The sequence below is a fragment of the Balaenoptera acutorostrata genome, chromosome 20 (assembly GCF_949987535.1).
Source record: "Balaenoptera acutorostrata chromosome 20, mBalAcu1.1, whole genome shotgun sequence".
Lineage (NCBI taxonomy): Eukaryota > Metazoa > Chordata > Mammalia > Artiodactyla > Balaenopteridae > Balaenoptera > Balaenoptera acutorostrata.
Genome location: NC_080083.1, coordinates 41991185 through 42014955, shown reverse-complemented (window position 1 = coordinate 42014955; position 23771 = coordinate 41991185). Strand labels below are relative to the sequence as shown.

Here is a 23771-nt window from a genome sequence, read left to right as displayed (position 1 = left end):
CTCTATTGATTAAAGTTAACATATTTTGGTATATTTATCCTTTTAAGAAATCATATATCAACTTCTTTATCTTGAGGTTTTTCACACACTCTACCCATTTCAGTCAATCATAATTGTTTTTTCTCTTTTGGTGTCAAAATTGTTGCATTTTGGTCCATGGCTTCCTTATCCTTCCACCATTACCTGTCTGAAACCCTTGTTTTCTAAGCCCATCCTAAATTTTCCTTGCTCCAAGATGCAGAATCCTCCTTCAAGAAGTCTCAATTCCTTTCAGTGAGAGTCAGGGGTTGGCAGAAGTGCTGATATTAATGGTCAGTCAGAAAAACATATTTCTGTTAAAGGTCATGAGTTCACAATGATTTTTCCAATTAAAATTACATTTTTTCTAATATAAAATCTTTTATCTTATTTTATTTTACCTACAATATTTCTGCTTAAAGTTTTATTCCTTCACCCACAATATAATCGTACTTCCTTCTTCTTTTTATTCCTCATATTCCTTGGCAACTACCGTCATGCTGTCTCTTTGTTGACAGTGATGTCCATTGGGTTGGTCTCTTTGTTCTAGTTGATCAACCTGTCCTCTTTCCATTAACAGCAGGAAACACAACCTCCCAATGCACACACATGCACACACATGCGCACATGAGCGTGTGCATTCACTGGCCAGGGCCAGAATTCTTGTTGGAGGCAGCCTCCTGAAGCCAGCCATTCTTTTTTTTTTTTTTTTTTTTTAATTTATTTTTGGCTGTGTTGGGTCTTCGTTGCTGCGTGCAGGCTTTCTCTAGTTGCAGTGAGCAGGGGCTACTCTTTGTTGTGGAGCACGGACTCTAGGCTCACGGGCTTCAGTAGTTGTGGCACGAGGGCTCAGTAGTTGCGGCTCGAGGGCTCTAGAGCGCAGGCTCAGTAGTTGTGGCGCACGGGCTTAGTTGCTCCGCGGCATGTGGGATCTTCCTGGACCAGGGCTCGAACCCGTGTCCCCTGCACTGGCAGGCGGATTCTTAACAACTGCACCACCAGGGAAGTCCCAAAGTATGTACTTTTGTGAGAAAATGTCTCCTGAGTTACAACACCCTTCCAATCAAAATGTCAGGATAAAAACTGTGGTGTCCACCAAGGGGGGAAAGTGGCGGGGCGGCGGGGGGGGGCAGGTGGGATGAATTGGGAGATTGGGACTGACAAAAATAAACTAATATGTATAAAATAGATAACTAATAAGAACCTGCTGTATAAAAAAATAAATAAAATTAAAAAATTAAAAAAAAAGAAAACTGTGGTGTCCAAAGGTTTCAGGCTTTCCCTAATTTTTTTCTTTTTTGTTTAGTATACTTTCGGTATTTTTTTTTAATTAACTAATGTCTCTTAATGAGTAACATTTGTTTTCAGGTAGTTAAACTTAGTCAACTGTCCCCTAAAAATCAGAAGACCTTGCTGATATCTGACTGGAGAATCAAAAACCTATTTTTTAATTTAAAATAAGTTTAAGATCTAAGCCTACTTTTAGGTTCATTCTCCAAGAGAAAAGAATGAGGAAAAGCTGAGCCATAAGCACAACATCCAGGGCTGCCAACAGCGGGTAAGCACGGAAACAGACATGCTGTGCGGAACTCCCCAAGCGCCCCTGCTGTCCTGGCACCTCCTGCCTCCCGGGGGGCTCCCCTAACACCGCCACAGCATTGAAGGGCCAGCAAGGGGCTCCCAGGGTCCTGCTCCAGCCCCTCCTGGATCGACACCATCCTCCAAGCCCAGGAGTGGTCCTTCACCCCTCTCCCCCCCTCACTCCCACATCCAGTTGGTCAGGAAATCCCAACGGCTCTAACTTTCAAGTATATCCAGAACCCACCACTGCCCATCTGGATCCAAGGTGCCATCTTCTCTCACCTGGATGGCAGCATCAGCCTCCTGACAGACGCCCTGCTTCCTCCCATGCCTCCTACAGTCTTTTTTCATCAGTACAACCATTGTGATCATTTTAAAATGAAAGTCAGACCCTGGCCTTTGTGCTTAAGATGCTTCAGTGGGTGAGATGTCATTCAGAGTAAGAGCTGCACGCCTCCCCGGCTGGTGGAGGGATGGAGGGACAAGGACACTGATCTCGCTCCTCTCCTTCCACTGCAGCCCCCACTCCAGCCACCGTGGCTCCTTGCGGTCCCTGCAGCAGACTAGGCGCACTCCAGCCTGAGGGCTTGGCACCAGCTGCTCCTCTGCCCCCACGCTCTGCCCTCAGATACCCGCTTGCCTGATGTCCTCATCTCTGTCAAGTCTTTGCTTGAGTCTCATCTTCTCAATGAAGCCTTCCATGACCACCCGATTTTAAATTTCCATCCACGCTACTACTTTCCTCGCCCTGTTCCTACCCTCTGCATTCCCAATCCTCCTTCTCTTTCCTGCTCCCTTTCTTTTGTCTTCTCTTACTGATTTATTGTTTCTGATGTGTCTGCATCACTATAAGGTAAGCTCTACTTGGGCAGGAATTGTTTTGTTCACTGATGTATTCCAAGCACCTAGAGTAATGTCTGGCACATGGAGGCACTCAATAAATATTTGTTGAAATTGGTCAGGGCTCATGCCATAGCAATTGGTAAATAATTTGAATACATCACCTAAAAAGATCCTATAAAACTATTCTATAAAAGGCAGTCAAAGTTAAAAGAAACAACAAAGTGCATCATGGGGAAACAATTGTGGTTAGCAACTTTTATAAATCCAAAATGATGGTTCACAAAATTAGAGCATCCGTCAATCCCACTCCCCACTCCCCACTCCCACCCCGAATTACCTAGCTAAAGGAGGCACGGCCTTCATAGTCTGGAAGATGCTGCTCCTTTTGCTTCTTCAGTTCTCAGAGTCATTTAAAAACTATAGTTTGCTTTATTTTCAGATCGTGACTTTCTTGAACAGTGTGCCTTTTGTGATTGTTTAGATGTTTCTAATCAGCTCTTCAATGTTTGTTGCCCCGTAAAGCAGCTTTTCTTTCCCTGCAGTTCTCAGTTTCAGTTTCTTATATCCTATGTTTTCCTCTTTGTTGAATTCTTCTCTTGTTTGGCTGGAGTTTATCCAACACATCAAATCAAATATTGTTTGTTTGTCCGGAAAGGGAGCACAGGCAATAACCTTTCGGAGTCCTTGTCTGTCTAGCAGTATCTTTGCTTTGCTCAGGTCTGAATCTTGACAAGTTTATATTCCGGGTGACTGCTGATGCCATCAGAGGCCAGTCTGCCACCACAACTTTTCTCACACATTGCCCAAGTTCCCTCCGCATCCCCATAGCCCCTTCTCTCACTGTGGTTGTGAAATCACATAGAAACAGTTGAAGCCAGCTCTCCGAGATAGATATATTCTACACTTGTCAGAAATAGCAAATTGAGTGTGTCCATCAGGTTATTTTATGAACTTAGCCTATCTTGCCATGAAAGCCTGGTGTGAAGGATTTTATAAAAATATATCTTATAAAGCAAATTTGCTTAGAGCAAAGGTAACTGAAATAGCCAGAAATACAAAACGTTGCTATTGCTTTCTGTCAATAATCAAGACATGAAAAACGTTGTAGGAAGTCAAGAAGCTGGAAAAAAAAAAAAAAAGAGTTAAAGATGCAGAATTTCAGGAAGACTGAGAAAAATTGAGAGATAACCTGGAGGTAGCATTCAAGTCTCAGCTTACAAAAAGATGAAAAAAAGAAAGAAATGTTCCCTGTTGTCTTACTGCAGCCATTGATAGCATCAGTATAGAGGAATTCAGGGGGAGTTTCCAGGGGGTCCTGGAAAATGGGAATAATGAATGCTGTTTTCTGTTTTGTGTGTTTGTTACATAAATCAAGCTATTTATTATGGGCTAGCAATGTTTCAAATGGTGGAGCTTCTACTGGCCTTTGCATGCCTTCAGTCTTCTGAGGGCAGACGTTACTGTGACTGCAGAAGTGGGCTGGGAGGTTCCGACACCACCAGCTACAATTTTCGTGCAGGAACCCCAGTGCCTGGTCCCCACAACTCAGCTCTTCATTTTGGTTTCACCTCAGAAGGAACAAGTGTACTTGGAGTGCTGGCGGATTTCAATTTTCTTCACCATTCTCCTGAGGGAGGCATCAAAACAGGTCCCATATTTACTGATGATTCTGACCTTCTTAGTGCATTTAGCCTTGTCGCTGCAAACTAAGGCTGAGCCCAGAAAGCAGATGCTGTTTTCTGAATTAAGTTAGGATTCAGCACTATTCAGAATCTCTGGTCTTCATGAAGGTAAGGGCATAAAATATCAAGCATCAATTTGACCAGAGAAGGGTTAAAACTCAAAAACACAAATGACAAATCATTTCCAGAAGGCCACACCTTGTCTCTTCATTCCCTGCTGGCTTTTTGAGAAACGTCTCACTACTCCACGTCTCCCAGGCAAGATCTTCAGTAGCCACAAGGGGCCAAGACAATGAGAAGCCCTCTTTCAGGCTGGCTGAATCAGCGGAGGCTCTTTTATCTTCTTTTTCTGGCGGAGGCCTGGGCAACCACAGGCTCACAGCACCCTCTGCTGTTAAATTACAGAGGACAGTGCCTTGGTGTTGGGACTGAGACCACTAGAGAATTCTGGTCTGGGGCAAGAAGCAAATGACAAGAGCAAAAGAAACTCAAAATTAGTTTTCATGCAAAACTTCAGGATGAGTTAATCTTGCTGGTAACAGGCAGCAAAGATACAGCCAAGGAAAATGGGACAGTGGAAATTTTCCAGCAAGACAGCTTTTCAGTCTTTTCCAAAGCTGAATGGAAATCCCTGACTCAACCCACACCAAGGATCCAAAACAGGCAAAGTACACTTTTTCAAGCACCATTTGTAAAACACATGGAACATTGTCTTCATAGAAATACAGCCCAGAGTAACAGAAAAGGGGAGACAAACAGGCTTAGAATTAAATGTAGGGAATTAGGGGCTTCTCTTCTGGGCCCTCTGGCTTTCAGCATGATAAGGTATGTACCTGCCCTAACAGAGGTAAAATTAGGAGCTACATGGCAACATTGTAATGGAAGGTTTTCACTTCTCTTTATAACTTGCTTATTTGATCCTTTTTCCTTGCCAAAAGCACCAGACAGCGTTAAGATCCTTAAATGCCCCCGTCCTGAAATCACTTATTTAACCATGAGAGAGATGCTAGTTTATAAAAGAAAAGATGTTGGTCATATATATATATATATATATATGACAGATATATATATATATAATTTGTGTGCTCTTTTAAAGTATATTACGAATACTTACGTAACTACTTAAATATACTAGCTATGCTACTCAGAGGCCACACAACATGATGGTTAGGCAGATGGGCTCGGGAGCCAGATTGCTGGTTCAAAGTTGTGCCCTGCCATTTACTAGCTGTGTGACCCCGGCAATCTCCTTATCTCTCTGTGCCTCAGTATCCTCATCTGTAAAATGGGGGTGACAATGGAATCCATCTCATGGGGTTGTTCGGAGAATTAAATGAGTTGATATTTATAAAGTGCTTAGAACAACGCCTGGCAGAACTATATATGTTTAACACCAACCGATAATTAAGCAATACCAAACAATAATAAAATAAAAATTAGGCAGTGGCACTGAAGTCTGCTTTTCACTATTTGGAACTGAAATTAGCAGAGGGTTTTATCAAGTGTAACTTCCTTGTGTTTGTGAGGTGTTTTTCAGACTATGTTTTTGTCACCCTCTTTTTGCTGGGGTATAACACAGGATTTACCTTCTGTTAATGGGGAGGGAGGTGGGCCTCTGGGGACCAGAAGAAATGGCCTAAAATTGGTGGGAGAGGCTCATTTGGGTGAAGAGCAACACAAGCTTCATGTCTGTCTTATTCTTTGCCTCCTTGTAACAGCCAAGTAAAAGGTGCCCAAAATATACGACTCAGTCCTTCAGCCTTTTTAAGACCCTGTCACCTTCTGGGGCTGAGGACAATTCGCAGTCCAGAATTTCTATAAAGAAGGGGCTCAGCGATGACCATCTGGTTGGAAGGGAAACCAGCAGTTGTCTTAGAATAAACTAGTTTTGTTTGCCTATTAAGCGCACTGCTGTGTTTGAGATGGCCTCGATACTGGAGCCCAGGAGCGACTAAATTCTACTCAGGCCTCTGTTGTCTCTGCCACAATCCTCCTCTGCTCTCCTCCCCCCATTATTCTCTCATGTCACCCTGTTCTTTTCCTGTTTGACTTAACAGAATGTATAATTTTACATTTATTTGCTTCTCTCTCCCCTTTCTTCTCCAGGACCTCAAATACCATTGAAAACAGTGACCACAGCTGTATTATCCACCAGTGTGGCCCAGTTCTTAGAACAGTGTCTGACACACACTACACTCTCAATAAATACCTGCTGAATACATGAACAAATGAATTCCGTGATGGTTTATTACATACCCAAGTCAACAATAACAACAAAAACAAGTTAGGTGACACGGAAGAAAGAGGAACTTTTATTTTCACAGAAGAAAAGGTTGATTCTGAAACACTTGGCTTTGAGGATGTTTGAGGATGAGCAGGGATATTTACAGGAGGCCTCGGCTGCAGGTGGCTTCTGCAGGGAGTTCACGGAAGGGCTCAGCAAAAGAGAGAGAAGGCTCTCACTATCAGCGCATCTTCTGCTCTGGACACCGGCCAGTTCACCAAGACCCACTTTTGTTCCTTGACATTGAGAGTCTGGCACTCTGCTAGCAGTAGTCTTCACAGAAGGGGCAGACCTTTCTGGGAAAAAGAAGAAAACTTTCCATCACTCTTTCCCAAATAGCCCTGGTTGCCCTCCGTCGAAGGAACTTTAGTCATAGTTTGGATCCAATTCAGGAAGGGAATGGGAGACACAGAAGCTTTCTGCAAGAGTATTTCATTAGGGTATGTTGAGCTGTCTGTTTTCTCAGCAGGGCTCTGCAGTTTATTTAAGTTCTTATGAAGGAAAAGACCTGGCATTCTAGCATAACTTGGCTGGCTCTCTTGTTTCCACTCAGGACTAAAGGGAGGGGTGGAGCTACAGGACATTGAGGCACGATGCCTGCCTGAATTCAGGCTGTCTCCTGCTCTGTGTCCAGCTTTCATCTGATGTCTTTTGTCTTTCATACTGATCTGATCCAGCATCTACATGTGCACGCATAGTTACAAAGGAGACCCTCACCTTGGTGTGAGCCACGGCATCTGTCTTCAGCAATTTATGGGTACTTAAGTCATAAAACTTTCTTAGCCAAGAGGGAGCCCTTTCTCACTATTTCTATGCTGTAAAAGTGGATTCTAGCAATGTTCCAGAATATGCAATCTATGTGTGTATATGTGTACCTAAAACTCTACCACGTTTTGTGCTAATTAATACCTATTATTCTCTTGGTCCTCATTTACTGTTACTCTAGTAAATGATCAAACTCACTCTGCTTGATTTTCTGGTGAACCTCACAAAAGATAATCTACCCCATCCTTTGAATACAAACTGTACCTCTCCCCAGGGCATTGGATTAGGGCCTCTTTGACAGGTGTGAATGACATCACCAGTTCAAAATGTGCTGCTTTATTTTCCCTTCCTTTACACAACTAGTTATTGTTTTCACATAATTAGCTCAAATGTTGATGCATTTTCCTAATTGAGTTATTTCAGAAAATTCCTTCTTTCTTAGGACACTGTGTTCACATCCCCACTTGCAGGTCAAGAAATTGAAGGTAAGGGAGAGTCTCAGCAGGGAAACCATACACTCTGGGTTTGCCCGAGACCAACCTGGTTTGTGGTTCTGGAGAGATGTGTGGAGCACCCCTTTCACTCTTAGAAGTCCCCAAGTTTGGATAGTAAATGATATGGTCATTCTAAGCCTATGTGACCAGAACCCACCTGAGTGGTGGCAAGCAAGGGTAGCCCCAGTCCACTGCTTTTTTTTTTTTTTTAATAAATTTTATTCATTTTTGTCTGCGTTGGGTCTTCATTGCTGCGTGCAGTCTATCTCTAGTTGCGGCGAGCGGGGGCTACTGTTCGTTGCGGTGCGTTGGCTTCGCATTGCGGTGGCTTCTGTTGTTGCGGAGCACGAGCTCTAGGCGCGTCGGCTTCAGTAGTTGTGGTGCACAGGCTTAGTTGCTCCGCAGCACGTGGGATCTTCTTGGACCAGGGATCGAACTCGTGTCCCCTGCATTGGCAGGCGGATCCTTAACCACTGCGTCAGCAGGGAAGCCCAGTTCACTGCTATTTTTATTACACCCCGATGAAACAGAAACACAGAGGGAGAGAGGGAGATAACACACACAAGAAAATGAACTCATGGGAATTCCTTGGTGGTCCAGTGGTTAGGGCTCCACGCTTCCACTGCAGGGGGCCCGGGTTTGATCCCTGGTCGGGGAACTAAGATCCCACAAGCCATGCGGCCAAAAAACAAACAAACAACTCCCCCCCACAAAAAAAAAAAAGAATTCCCTTGGGTCTCTGTTCAAGGGAACCCTGCCTGAGTCCTTCTGTAAGTAGGAACCCTTCTGTGAAGCAAGTAATACTTCCCCGTCTCTCATCAACGATTCCATTTTGTACTGCATAACTTTTACACTACGGTTTTGTTTTAAAACACGATACTTATTTAACTGAGAAAAGCAAGATGCAGAGGAGTGTACATTATGTTTCAAAAGAGGGGAGATTTATACACATCTATGAAAAAAATACTGCCAGAGGATATATAAGAAATTAGTGGTTGTCTCTGGCAAGGAAAATTGGGCAGGGGCAGGGCTGGAGAAAAATTTTTTTAAAATACGTTTTTTAGGGACTTCCGTGGCAGTCCAGTGGTTAAGACTCCCTGCTTCCACTGCAGGGGGCGCAGGTTTGATCCCTGGTCGGGGAACTAAGATCCCGCATGCTGTGTGGTGTGGCCAAAAATTTTTTTAAATATAAAAATAAATAAAAATACATTTTAAAAAAATCTCTTGATGCCTTTCATACCCCCTCCGCAGCCTACTGATGCCACATCAATGCCTAAATTTTGCCTCAGAAACTCAAATTTCTCTTCCTTCTGGCCACCTGCCTGCAGCCCAGCTCTCCCACTCATCCTCCTCCTGGCTCCAGCTGAAGTCTCAGCCTCTGGACTTCTGTCCCTGCCAAGTAGGCTGCTTTGTGGCTTTCAGTCTTACCAGACAAGCTGTTTTAGCTTCTTTCACTTTGGGAGAAAACTAACTGGACACCGTCATTCTCTCCTTAGGGGCTCTTGACACAGGAGGAGAAAATGATTCCCCACCAGAGCTGTATCCACCCTGAACTTCCTAGAGGTATATCACATGCACATGTAAGCACATAACCTCATCCGGAGACCCAGGGTTCAACCATAAGTTTGATTTATAGGACCAGCACAAACATCAAAGCTGACATGCCCTGTGAGGGCAAACACAGGGGCTGTTTGGGAGGACTGGTCTATGCTTTGAAATGGAATGGCACATGAAAAAATACTGGTTAAATGTGAAGCTAATCTTTTTAACTACCTTGGATGCTTATTGCCCTACGGTACTATTACTAATTATATACCCATTGGCACCTAACTTCCCTGAACCTTCTCATCTATAAAATAAGGTAGGGCTTCCCTGGTGGCGCAGTGGTTGGGAGTCTGCCTGCCGATGCAGGGGACGCGGGTTCGAGCCCTGGTCTGGGAGGATCCCACATGCCGCAGAGCAACTAAGCCCGTGGGCCACAATTGCTGGGCCTGCGCGTCTGGAGCCTGTGCTCCGCAACAAGAGAGGCCGCGATAGTGAGAGGCCCGCGCACTGCGATGAAGGGTGGACCCCGCTTGCCGCAGCTGGAGAAAGCCCTCGCACAGAAACGAAGACCCAACACAGGCATAAATCAATCAATCAATCAATCAATAAAAGAATCAGCTGGCCATGATATCCTCTATTTAAAAATAAATAAAATAAAATTTTAAAAAATAAGGTAGTTACACTAAATCAATGGTTTCCAAATGGTGCCCTGTGTCTCCATGGGGGTACCTCAGGGCCCTCCTAAGCGCCTGCAAAACTCCAAGCCTCCACTCCTTTTTCCAACCAGATCAACACAGTTTTCATCCATTTCCAAATTGGGCTGTTGTATGTAAGACTCATGAAGAAAAGCTTCCTTTAAATTGAAGACAAAAGTTTGAAAGCCACTGCACTAGGTAACCACTCAATTCCATCCAGCCAAATTCTATGAAGCCATGCTCCCTGCCTGCCTCAGTTTCTCTAGCAGGAACGCAGCAGAAAGTCCTCATGTGGGAATTTTACCTGAATAAAGTCCTTGTGTGAACAAGGAGACAGACATCTAATCTGAAGCTATTCACCGGTAGCTGCTGGGTTCAAAAGACGCCTCCCTCGGCCTCAATCATAGCTCCAAAATAACCTGGGAAAGCACAGGAGGTGCCTGCACCCACGTCCATCCACAGGGGCACTGCCCAGGGATGCAGCTCACCTGGAGGTGGCGGAAGTGCAGCTGCTCCTGCTGTTACAACCAATCCTCGATTTGCAGGTAAGGAGGAACTGAACATTAGGTAATCAAAAATACCCATTCTAGGTCATCTCCGGGAATCCAGTGTTTCCTTGAGCACTTACAACTGAATATGTTACTTCCCAACACCACAGAGATCGAGGCACTCCCATTACTGCCACGTCACCAGTGAGGAAAGTGAAGGTTGAAAAGGCAAGATAACTTTACCGAGTAAACAACAGAACCAGATTTTTTTTAAGTTGTATTCTTAAATTGTGAAATTTAACCTCATGGAATAAATCATAAATGTAGACAACAATGCATAATTATAAAGCAAAGCCCTATGTTTAACTGTCACCCAAGTCAAGAAACAAAACACTGCCAGCACCCCAGAAACCACCCTCCCACCCCCACCTTGGGTCCCTTCTTCGTCCTGCTTCACTCCCTCCCCAGAAGTATCAATAAATGCTGTCCTGACTTTTAAAATCAATTCCTTGCTTTTCGTTATAGTTCTACCACCTATAGATGCACGAAGCCAAGACTACTCAGGTCTGTGAAACTCCAAAGTCTATGCTCTTAACCTTGAGATAATGCTTCCTCTTGTTCTATCAGCTGCTGAAAGATGACTTTAAATCTTCCACCAACTATGGATTTGTTTCTCCTTTTAGATCTGTCAATGTCTGCTTTATGTATTTTGAGGCTGTTATTAGGTAACTATAAATTTAGAACTTTTTTTTTTTTTTTTTTTTGGCCACACTGTGCAGCTTGCGGGATCTTACTTCCCCCACCAGGGATTGAACCCAGGCCACAGCAGTGAAAGCGCCGAGTCCTAACCACTGGACCGCCAAGGAATTCCTTTTTCTTTTTTTTTTTCTGGGGGGGCGGGGCCAATAATGATTCTTAAAGTGTTATAGCCTTAAAGTCTCATTTACCTCATATTAATAATGCCCCCAGCTTTCTCTGGGTTACTCTTGCCTGGTATCTTTTTCCATCCTTTTCCTGCCTCAATAGCAGACTTGGAACATCTTTCTACTATATATTTTTGTGCCCTCTTGACCTATTTACAAAGTCACTGATACCTTTTAATTCTGAAACACAAGACTAGGAAAAGAAATAAGGAAAAAATAAGAGAAAACAAGGAGATGTGAGTCTAAGCCCTAAGCCGAGCCTCTGGCCTGACTCACATCTTAGGCAGCTGCATTTCTACATGAAGAAAGACTGCAGCTGGGTTTAGATAAATTACTACAGTTCATCAACATAACACTCACGGATAGGGTGTGCCTAACAGGAGCTGAATTAGAAAGCTGTTTAAGACTCACAGACATAGAGAACAGACTTGTGGATGCCATAGTAGGGGTGGGGGGGGGGGTAGGTAGGGATGGATTGGGAGTTTGGGATGAGCAGATGCAAACTATTATATATAGAATGGATAAACAACAAGGTCCTACTGTACAGCACAGGGAACTATATTCAATATCTTGTGATAAACCATAATGGAAAAATTATGAAAAAGAATGTATATATATGTATAGCTGAATCACTCTACTGTACAGCAGAAATTAACACATTGTATATATCAACTATACTTCAATAAAATAAATTAAAAAAAATAAAGCTGTTTATTCACAAAGACACTGATCACATAAGCACACTGGAATATACTGTATAAATTCATATCCATCATGTAAATATACATGGTACCACAATCATTTCAAGTCAAACTATTTTATTGTCCAAGAGACTCCTTCTGTGGTCACAGGAGGCCGGCTGTCAACGGACAACCAGGGAGGCACCCGAGCCCTCACTCCTCTGCCCTCTGCGTGCTGACGTAGTCCTGGAGAAGCGCCTGCACCTCTGCCCGACGGCTCATCTTGGTGGCCTTGCCCTGAAAGCGGCCTTTCTTCCCCGCTCCCTTGCCTTCCAGCACCTCAGCCACCCTGGGGAGCAGAGAGACAGTCAGGGAGGGGGTCTTTGAGGGAAAAGTCACAGGAAAACCAAGGGCAGCCCTGAGGCTTTCCCCTTGGGCTGGGGGGAGAGAAAAAGTAAATGGCTTCTAGAAATACTTGTACATGTGCACAAAGATATGGGTACTATGTTTATTTAAGAGCAAATAACTGGGGGCTTCCTGGTGGCACACTGATTAAGAATCCGCCTGCCAATGCAGGGGACACGGGTTCAAGCCCTGGTCCGGGAAGATCCCACACGCCACGGAGCAACTAAGCCCGTGCGCCACAACTACTGAGCCTGCATGCCTAGAGCCCGTGCTCCGCAACGAGAAGCCACCGCAATGAGAAGCCTGCGCACCGCAACAAAAGAGTAGCCCCGGCTTGCCGCAACTAGAGAAAGCCCGCGCGCAGCAACGTAGACCCAACGCAGCCAAAAATAATTAATGATTATTTTTTTAAAAAATGTGAATAACTGGAAACAATAGAAGTGTCTAGAAACGGGCTAAATTATGGCAACTTCCAAGGAGCAGGACGAGCGTAATTAGGAGTAAAGAGCTGTAGACACAAAGGCCTGTGGGAACAGCAGGGAAGGAACTGGGGCTGAGCGAGAAAGGTGGGCTTATGGCACTGGCCGGGCCTGTGCTGTGTGAAGAGGCAGCCCCCGCTCACGTCCTCGTAGATACTAACCTGCAGGAACGTTGAGTCCAGTGTTGCAAGAGTGTGCCTTTTTTTCTTCCTTTTTTGAGAAAAGCTAGAACTCTCTATTTTTAAGTAAAAATCTCCTAATTTTAAAATGTAGCAACTAATTTTGAAAATTTAAAGTAGTACACAGGCCAAACCAGTCTATAGGCCACAGCTGGCTGCCTGTCGGGAACCTCTGCTCTAAATACTTATGTTTTCCTTCAGTGTTTTACAATGAACACATATTCATCAGAGCCAATCAGGACTTCAAAAACCCTAAATGCCAGAAAGAATATGGGGCACTCCACCTCCATATCTAATTTAAAATAAGAAAATATAAACAATGTAAGAGTAAAAAAGTCCAACACAATTCTAATTTTTCTATAATAACTACATCAATACCTTTTTTGATTCAGTCTCAAAACCCTAATTTTTTTCCCCAAGTTTGTCTGTGCCTCTGCTTTGCTGATGCCTTAAGCAGGTGCTTCATCTGCCTAGTGAGAATCCAGCACCTGTATTCATGTATCACTTATGAATCTCAATCTCTAAAAGAAAAAACATAAAGCACGTGAGATTTGGAGCCGAAAGCCCTGGGCTCGAGTCTCAGTTCTGCCACTTTAACCGTGAGATCTCAGGCACACAATGTGCTGTCCCTCATCTGTAAAACTGGGAATGATGGTGGTGATCATTATTTCTGCTCAGGCAACATCACATGGCTGTGATGTGAATGAAAATGGGATGCAGGGGCTTCCCTGGTGGCGCAGTAGTTAAGAATCTGCCTGCCAATGCAGGCGACACGGGTTCGTGTCCCGGTCCGGGAAGATCTCACATGCCACGGAGCGGCTAGGCCCGTGAGCCACAACTACTGAGCCTGCGCGTCTGCAGCCTGTGCTCCACAACGGGAGAGGCCGCGACAGTGAGAGGTCCGCACACCGCGATGAGGAGTGGCCCCCGCTTGCCGCAACTGGAGAAAGCCCTCGCACAGAAACGAAGACCCAACACAGCCAAAAATAAATAAATAAATAAATAAATAAATAAATAAATAAATTTATTTATTAAAAAAAAAAAAAATGAGATGCAGATGTGGTGGCCCTTTGCATCCGACAAGGGTGCTATTAGTAGGTTAGGCTTACAGGCTCTTCCACCCGTGCAAAGCAGTCCACGGAAGATTACCTGGGCGCCAGGGTCTCCACAGCCTCAGCTGGCCCTGCCAGTAAGAAGAGTCCAGCACCTTTCTCTTCGCCCACAGTTAAGAACAGGAGGGTCTCCTAGGACGGAAGACAAGAAGATGAGCCCTGACACTTAAAAGACGTGCAGTCAATCCCCCCTAAACTGCACTCTCTTCAGTCTCAAGAACACACTTTTATCATATTGCAATATATAAAGATACCAAATCAACACAGTGTACACCTTATACAATATTACATACCAATTATATCTCAATTAAAAGAAACACAGGTTTTCCCTCCTAAACCACAAGCGATGTTCCTGATGAATGTAAGGCAGCCCCTCCACTCTGGGGCCCACTAGGGACAAGAAACTTTGAGAGTGGCTACAGGAACTTAGGTTGAATATTAAGAAGGGGGCAGAAGGCTGCTGACCATGACCAAGCATAAAATGCCTTTCATGATCTGACTCCCGCCAAACTTTGCAGCCTGGTCACCCCACTCCCCCACCGCCCCTTGCACCCTGTGTCTGCTATCGCCGAAACCTCCGTGTTTCCCTCTGCCTGGCCATCTCGGCTCCCCTGTCTGCCGATGACCGCTAAGCAGTCTTCTAGGCCCCTCCCCTGAAGCCTCCCCCGCCTTTCAGGGAATGCGCTCCTCTGCCTCTAGCACTGACCACCCTAAATTATAAATGTCGGCATACACGGTTGTCTCCCAGACTCAAGAGTGAGCTCCTTGAGAATCAGTACTCTCTACACAGAAATAAGAAGAGAGATACACACACGCTGCTTGGCCCAGAGTAGATATTCCCAAAAGTGTTTCCAGAGTGAATGCAAAAGAGAGACCTGGAAACCACTAAGCTCTGGTCAGGACCGGGACGGGTGGCTGAAGCCAGAGGCAAAGGAAAACTGAAGGGATGGCCTTCTAAGGAACTAGCCAACCCCCGTATTTCTGAAATCAGCCCTCGGCACATATAAACGTGGGTGGCATGGAGGAGTTCCAGTTCTGATAAAAGGAGCTCTGAAGCTGGTAAATGTCACAGCCCCAGAAACGTCAATACCATTGACCGGGCTTGGCACGTAAAACAGAGCCTGGCTCAGAGTCAGTGCTGAGAAAATAGCGTTGAATGAATTTCTGTTCCCTGTTCTTCATGTGTTCATGCGGAGGGACCTCAGCTAACCTGACGCCCCTCATTAGGTCTCCACCCGGGGCGGGCAGAGAACCTCATGCTCCTCTTACCTCTGACCCAATCTCATTGGCGATGATATTCATGAACTCAGAATCACCCTCCTTCCTAAAACAAAGGGCAAAGACATCAGATCCAAGTTGCAAGGGGAGCTAGGAAACTGCAGGAAGCCCAGCTCCTCCTCGTGAGGCTGGCCACACTGCTGCCTTTTGTGCAAAGTCCCAGAGAAAGAGAGTGCTCTCTGAGGGCCAGCCTGGCATCTTTCTAAGCCTCGGCACATTATAACAAGTTTTGCGTTTGTTTCTGTCTCCCTTAAACAGGATTCACCCGGGTAAGTGGAGACCTGTTACAAGGCAAAGGAGATGAGGGAAGGCTCTAATGAAAGTTATAGTGAAGATGTTTAAATCAAACCCAGGAAATCTGCAAGGCAACACACTTCTTCGGGTCTTCTCAGCCTTAAGAACAACAGGGGCGACCCGCCTCCCACTCTGCACTGCGTACAGGGGAGAGGCTGAGCCCTAAGCCTGGCACCCCTGGCCTCACCTGTGTAATGTGACCACACCTCCCCAGTCTGGGCTGTTCCTGAGGCTGTGGGCAACGTGCACAGCCAGGTCTCTGAGCAGATTCAGGTTGTTCTGAAAAGGATGCCATAACTCAGTTGACAGGTGGGGAAAGGGTAACCAGAGAGACCACCATCTCTCCACCCCTCCCCTCCCCTCCCCACTCACTGCCCACTAACATGCTGCACATCCAGTTAGGTGGAGGGGCTGAGTCTGGGGAGCCTATTCCAGGCAGAGCCCACACCCTCGCCACCCTCCATGGATAAATCACCTTCTGCAGGAGCTTGCTGGAATTCTGTAGCTTTTTCACTGCTTCCACGTGATCCTCCGCTCCACACCTGCAAGAGAAAGGTTCGTGGAGGCCTGCCCAGTTTTCCAACTGCTTTTGCTGTCAGGCATAAATCAGTGGTGCCCTTCTTGATGGGACCCAGGGACATTCCAAGGAAGCCTCAGGCTGTTGGGGAAGAGGATGTAAAGGAAAAAACCATTCTGTGTGCATCGGATTGACTATCCAAAGCACTTTAGCATTTATGCCTGCATCCTACCCCTAAAGATAGAGTATTCTGTCTGCTGTACAGGTGGGAAGGCTAAGCTCCGGGCTGCCCAGGCGCTGAGAAAAGGAGGCAGTGGAAGGGGGCATACTTCAGCAGAGCTGTCAGTGCTTTCTCAGTGCTGTGACTCTTCTCCATCCACTTCAGCACCCGGTTCCCAGCCAGAAAGGTCACGTTGGTTTTGTTCTTTTTCCCCTTCTCAGAGCCCAGGATTTTAATGACCTACATGAGGCAAGGAAGTAAAACACACACAAACACACACACACACACACACACACATATAAACCGCAGCAGGTGCTGGACCCAAGGGTAGGAGAGATCAAGACCTCCCCCCTGGCTCGGGAGCAATAAGGAGTGATTTCACTCAGGACCCCTCAGGTGTCCCCCTCTACCACTCCCAGCCCTGCTGTGATCCCCGACCTCCGACACCCTCTCTCCCACCCACTCAAGAGCCCTTCCTCACCTACCTGAAGGTCACTGAGATTGCTCACATGGGTCCCACAGCACATGTTGGAATCAACGCTCTTGATGGTAACAACTCGAATAGGCCCAGCATGATCATCCGGCAAACCCCGGCCCCTCACCTGGAACGCAAGGGAGGGAGGAGGGCTGTCTGAATTTTGATGAGGAGCCCTTGGAGGGCCACTCTACAGAAGCCACCCTGCTGGCCCTCCCCTCACCTGCTCCACACCGGGATCATCCAGGCTCAGTTCTCGCACATACACAGGCAGCCGATCTCTGATTTTTTCATTGACACTCTGCTCAATGGCAGCTACTTGCTCCGCAGTCACAGAGGGGCTGTCCAGCTCGATGACACTCCGGAGTCGCCCTAACTCCCTGCAAGAAGTAATAGAGTGGTCACAGGATGCTGATGGGGACAATTAATAATAGAAGGAAGTTTATCGTTTACAAAGCATGTTCATGTAAATGCTGTTATTTAATCCTCACAAAAATGGCACAAAGTAAGGACTGTCATTTCCACTTTACAGGTGAGGGGTGATAAGGAACATGATCAAGGTCATGCAAGGGATTCACCCCCTAGGTCACTGAGCTCCAAAGTCCATGTTCTTTTTTAAGCAAAGGGAGATGTTTCTCAGGGAAAACACAAAGTCATCCACCACCCCATCTTCGAGGGGAACAGGTGAGCACAACGGATTTTTATCCTCCTACCCCTGACTCACTACTAGGAAAGGAACCAGCAGTCAGGGACCCATGCCTGACAGTTAGTCTTATGCCTCTTGCTCACCATGATGTTGTCTTCAGCCCAAACAGATGATCAGCAACCGCAGTGATGAGATGCTGCCCTGAGCAGAAAGAGGAGATGGGAGAAGCAGTGAGAAGTGATCATGAGTGACACGATCCCACTGTCAATGTCATCACAGAAATTCTCCTGCTGAAGACCTGCCTGGCACTGGGTAATACTCTTGAGAGATACTTTATTGAAAATCCTCAGGAGAATTCTGCAAGAGGTTTTATGATGCCATTTCTTGAATGAGGAAACCAAGGTCTAGAGAAAACAAATAACTTGCCAAGGCAACAGTAGCTCGTCAGAGGCAGGATTTGAACTCGAGTTCTAATTGTGCCAGATTCATTCACTCAACAAAAATTTATCAAGTGCCTACCACGTGCAAGGCATGGGGCTTGGCACTAGAGATATAGTGCTATCCCTGATCGATGACAGCGAGGAGGAGGAGGAGGAGAAGGAATCAACTGTGAAGGCAAAGGGAACAAGACAGCCAAAGGCCCTGAAGGAGGAAAGAAGCAGGATATGTTCAAGGAATGGAGAGAAGGCCAGCATGGCCAGGATGCAGAGAGCGGGAGGCAGGAGCACCAGGTGAGGTTGGAGTGGTAGATGAGCGCCAGCCCAGGCAGGCCTTGTGCCCCATGGCAAGACGTTTGGCTTCATCATGAGCTACAGGTAGCCTTTGAAAAGCTTTACAGCAGGGGAGTGGCCTGACCAGACTTTCATTTTTAAAAAATATTCTGGTTGCTTTGTGGAGAATGGGTTGCAAAGAGACAAGAATGAACATGGGGAGACTAGCCGGGACGCTATTACAGAGGGCTGGGGAGAGACAATGAGAGCTGACTGTGTTGACAGTGGAAGCAGATAGAGAAGTATTTAGCAAATAAACCGACATGACTCAGATTGACTGGCTATCCCTAAAGAAGTGTCTGAACTGACTTCCAGGATTTGAGCAACTGGGTGGATGCCGAGGCCATGCACTGAACATAGTGAAGGCGAAGAGGAGACCAGATCTGGGGGAGGGGGTGGCTTTTTAATTCCATTCTGGACATTTTGAGTTTAAGAAGGCTATGAGACATATACAGATATAGATATCAAATGGGAAGTTAGTAATACTTAAATCCAGCAGTTATTCTAATACTTTTACTTTAACTGCTCATTTTGCTTTTATAACATTTATCACATCTTGCCTGAACTGGAGCTGATTCTGAATATGTCTGTCTCTTCCAAAAGGTTAACTCCTAGAGGACCCAAAGCACGTCTCAAACATCCGTGACATTCCCACACGCAGCAACTGCCCCATCCCACCCCACCTACCTGAATGCTGCTGCATGTGGTCAAACCTCCGTTCCCAGTCTACCCGGACCTGTACCTCAGTCCCAGGGGTCAGAGGTGTCTGGGTGAAATGATCAGCCTGGGCGCCCCGGCGGGTCACTCTCAGCACAGAGATGTCATTGATTGTACCATGGTCGTCAGGCTGGGGAAAGAAGTAAAAATAATCGGTGGTAGCAGGCAGGGCTCACCCTAACTCCTGGATACAAAGACCCTCTAGCAAAAGTTTGTGAGAAACACACCCAGAATTTGAGATTCCCTAAGGGAGAAGAAGCAATGCCAAGTGAGGTGGTCCACTTTGTTCATGAGGGGACTCTCTCTATCCTCTTCACTTGGAACACCTTTTGTTCTTCAGAACAAAATAACAGACTGAATACAAAAATTGTAACTACAGCATAAAATAGATAACTAATGAGAACCTACTGTATAGCACATGGAACTCGAAAACAAATAAATAAATAAAATTTGAAAAAAAAACGTAACTACAGCAACGAAAATTTTAGTAAAACCCAAAGAAACTTAATTCTCACTCTCATTGCCTTGGATTAGATTTTTATCTTTCAATAGTTTCCAAACTGACCTGAATTTTTCTCCCTTCTTCCACTCTAGCTTCTACACTGCTACTAGAATTAAATTCAAAAATATTCATTAAAAATATCAAATATTACAAAATATCAACTGCTTACAAGACACTGTGCCTACGCAAGAATACAATGTAAATAAGACACGGTCCCTCATGGAACTGAAAAGTCTGGAGAAGAACAGAGACATGCTAACATGCAACTGCAATATGATCTACAACATGCCATAGTTCAAAAAAGTACATTGTTTTAGAGGAGCTCAAAGAAAAGGAACCTAACAGTCTTGGGGAATCAGGGAAGACTTCCTGGAAGAGGTGATATATAAAATGAGACCTGCTATGGATACCTGAGGGCACAGGTTTTCCTTCAGCAGATCAGAAAAGCTCCATGCTGGGAAATATTGGAAGTTTCTCACAATCAAGTTTACTGAATATGTTCTCTCACATCATTTCTTTGCCTAAGTACTTCCATGGCTCACCACAGCTTCCTGAATGAAGTCCACACACCTTAACACATCCTTCAAGGCCCTCTGAACTGGCCCCCACTTACCTTTCCAAAGCCATCTCCAGCCTGTCATCAACACACACCAGAGGCTCCAACTATATGGGACTATTTTGCAGTTAACTAGACTTGTCAGATTCTTACAGGCTTCCCTGCCTTTGTGCTATTCTTTCGGCTGGGAGAGCCTCTCCCACAATGCCCACCTTTGGTGTTATTATTCTCCTTTCCCATGTTCTCATTGGACCTTGCCCCTACCCCATCACAGCACTGATAAATCTGCCCTCTGTTGTGCTCCTTCAGGGGAAACTTTTTCAGTCCATGCCAAACACCCTAATCGAATTCCTACCTCAGGTCCTTTGCACTTATTCTCCCTCCCCGGAATACCCCCCCCCCCACCAGCACCACTAGATAATGGCAATGGCTTACCCCCTCACCTCACTTAGTTCTCGACTGAAATAACTTGCCCCCTACCTAGGAGGCCATCCCATCACTCTCTTTCCCTCGACCTTTAATTTTCTTTATAGCATTTATCATACCGGCATACTACTTATCTATTCACCATTTTGTCTATTTTCTCCAAAAAATATTCTACGCATGCAGAGACACTTTCTTGTTCAGCTTTTATCCTTAGAGCTTTAATTAGTACCTAGCATTTGTTACGGACAGATAACTATTTGTTGATAAATACCTGCTGAATGAACAAATGAACTGAATTGAGCTACTTTCCATCTGTATTCATTACAGCTGGGACTGAGGACCAGGAGAGCATTTCCGACCTGCTCAGAAAGAATTAGGGGCTTCCTGGGAAGGGGGAGGAGGAAAGGGGAAGGGACGGGCCTGGTACCTGTCCCCCGCCCTCGGGGAAAAGCAGCGTGTCTTCCAGCACCACGTGGAAACCGCTCAGCACTTCCTTCTTGCCGTTGCTTCCTTCGGTCTGCAGCTCCGCGGGACTGCAGGAGACCACGGTGGTGGTGAACTGGGTAGAGAGGGATGCGAGAGTAAGCCCCGACCCCAACCCTCAGCGCACCGGGACTGAATCCAGCTCGGTGCCCCCTCCACGCGGCGCCCTCTTCCCCGCACCGCCACACCCGCTCGGGGCATCAGGTTTCCCGCCCGCCGGCCGCACCTCCCTGGCGTAGCTGTCCCGCTGACACCGGAACGCCATCGCTGCTCTCCCAGGACGCTGTTAATCTTGCACACTGAAACGCCTGGCGCCGGACGGAGAGCGAAGCGGGACAATCTTCATTCCGGGCGCGTCTCTGCGCAGAAGCAAAAGGGCAAAGAACGGGGTGTGGTTTGGGCAAATTTATTGAAAACGCGAAATGCAGGCGCTCAGGGTTGTTGAGGGACTATTTTAAGACTTTGAAGAAAACCAGAAGACAAGACAGAACAAAACTGCGGCCTGAACTTGTCATAGCACTTTGGCCCCGTTGGACCCCAGGTATGTACGTAATTCGGCCCCGCGGAAGCCCGCCTGATCGAAGTGGGGATGGTACTGGCTTGGATAGACAGCAACGCCGCCCAATGGAAATGTAATGCAAGCCACATATGTTAATTTTTCTTTAAAGCTCTTTTTTTTTTTTTAATTAATTATTTATTTGGTTGCACTCGGTCTTAGTTGCGGCAGGCGGCCTCCTTAGCTGTGGCATGCGAACTCTTAGTTGCAGCATGCGTGTGGGATCTAGTTCCCTGACAAGGGATCGAACCCGGCCCCCTGCATTGGGAGCACTGAGATCTTATCCACTGCGCCACCAGGGAAGTCCCTTAATAATGTTTTTATTTAAATCACCATATCCAAAATATTATTTTATCATGTAATGTGTATTTTAAAATAAGTGAGTTTTTTTCCCCCCCGTACAAGATTTTCGAAACCTGGTATGTATTTTACACTTACAGCACATCTCAGTTCGGACTAGCAACATTTCAAGTACTCAATAATCACGTGTGACCATTGCTACGGGATTGGACAGTGCAAATAAAGAGGTTAACAGAAGTTAACAGAAGTTTAACTGCAATCGGTGCCTTAAAACGTTAAATGGATTAAAACTTAAGATTAACTTTCTGCTCTTTTAAATCAAGTAATAAAAAGCTTGAAGTTCCCAGATGTTTCAGAATTTAGGGTTTTTCTGATTTTAGGCAGTAATGCGGACCATACCCATGTGTTACGTAATGTGTTCCATTTGGAACTCTGGAGCAACTCCATGTGATCAAACGTATTAATATTTATGCTGAGAAATAAATACGCTAAATGGAATAAACAAAGACTATAAATAGCCTCACATCATTTTAGGTCATGTTTTGCTGCCGGATGAGTTTTGGTGTTAATTTTTTTTTTTTAAGTCAGTTTTTAGAAATTTTCAGTTTTCAGAATTGTGGGCAAGGGGACATATGCTATACAAGTTCAAGTCTCAGCTTTGCCACTTATTGTGACCTGTTTGAGCACCTATTAAGAGAAGACTTAATTATTTTACAAGGTTGATATGAAGTTCAAAATTTTTAATGAGGTGATATTAAAATACTTAGTAAATTGTAAAGCATGATACAAATACAGATTTTCATTATGTTATTTTTTAAGTTTAAGAACTAATGTCAATATCAAAATGGGCAAAAGACATGGACAGAGCACATTAAAGGAAATATTAATCACTAATAAACAATGAGCAATCTCATAATTTAAAGTAAATTAAACCAGGGAATTCCCTGGCGGTCCAGTGGTTAGGATTCTGTACTTTCACTGCTGAGGGCCCGGGTTCAATCCCTGGTCGGGGAACTAAGATCCCTCAAGTCCCTCGTCGTGGCCAGAAAGAAAAAAATGAAGCAAATTAAACCAAGTATAATTTTATCTTGGCAAATATCTAAAAGGTTTTGGAGAATGGATCACTCTTGGTGGAAGTGAAAATTGGTATTTCATCTAAAAGCAACTTGGCAACAGCTTTCAAAATGTTTATCTGCTCTTTGACCTAGCAATTCTACTTCTAGAAATTTACCCTATAGGAATTCCCTGGTGGTCCAGCAGTTAGGACTTGGTGCTTCCACTGCCAGGGCCCAGGTTCAGTCCCTGGTTGGGGAACTAAGATCCTGCAAGTCGCGTGGTGTGGCCGGGAGAAAAAAAAAAAGAAATTTACCCTACAGATATTCTTGCCAAATATGTAAGGACCTACTTTTTAAACTGTTCCTTGCAGCCTTGTTTGAAAACTGAAAAAGACTAACAACAACCTAAATATCCCTTGATAAGGAACCAGTTAAATTATGGAAAATATATTCAACTGAATACCATGTAGCCATAAAGAAGAGTCAGATCTATGTATACTGATTTAGAAAGAGCTCCAATACATATTAAGTGAAAAAAAGCAGGGTACGAGATGTATATTAATAGTATGATTCCCATTGTGTACACACAGACACATTGCATTTGCCTATATGTGTTAAATTTTAATATATTGATATATTGTACTGTATATAAACAATACATGATATTGTGTATATTTATGTTCCAGATATGTTGTATGTTTTATATATAACTATATAATTATATAACATAAATTATAGGTATTATAGAATTTATAACAGGTATAATATATAGATATAAAGATATAGACATAAATATATAAATT

General features: G+C 45.0%; 2 protein-coding genes across 2 annotated transcripts; both read right to left on the bottom strand.

Moving 5' to 3' along the window:
- Window positions 1–3858: 3858 nt before the first annotated feature.
- Window positions 3859–4335, bottom strand: LOC114237111 (60S ribosomal protein L37a-like). Its single transcript, XM_028165337.1, is given in 2 exon segments — window positions 3859–4181; window positions 4323–4335. Coding segments are annotated over 2 exon segments (336 nt in total).
- Window positions 4336–12006: 7671 nt separating this feature from the next.
- Window positions 12007–21440, bottom strand: AARSD1 (alanyl-tRNA synthetase domain containing 1). Its single transcript, XM_007177751.2, has 12 exons — window positions 21284–21440; window positions 21002–21133; window positions 19061–19220; window positions 17747–17804; window positions 17181–17337; window positions 16968–17084; window positions 16592–16722; window positions 16221–16287; window positions 15933–16024; window positions 15443–15497; window positions 14211–14305; window positions 12007–12347 (listed from the first exon to the last, which is right to left on the bottom strand). The coding sequence occupies exons 1-12, from the start codon at window positions 21320–21322 to the stop codon at window positions 12212–12214; spliced, it is 1239 nt and encodes a 412-aa protein (XP_007177813.2). The 5' UTR covers window positions 21323–21440; the 3' UTR covers window positions 12007–12211.
- Window positions 21441–23771: the final 2331 nt, after the last annotated feature.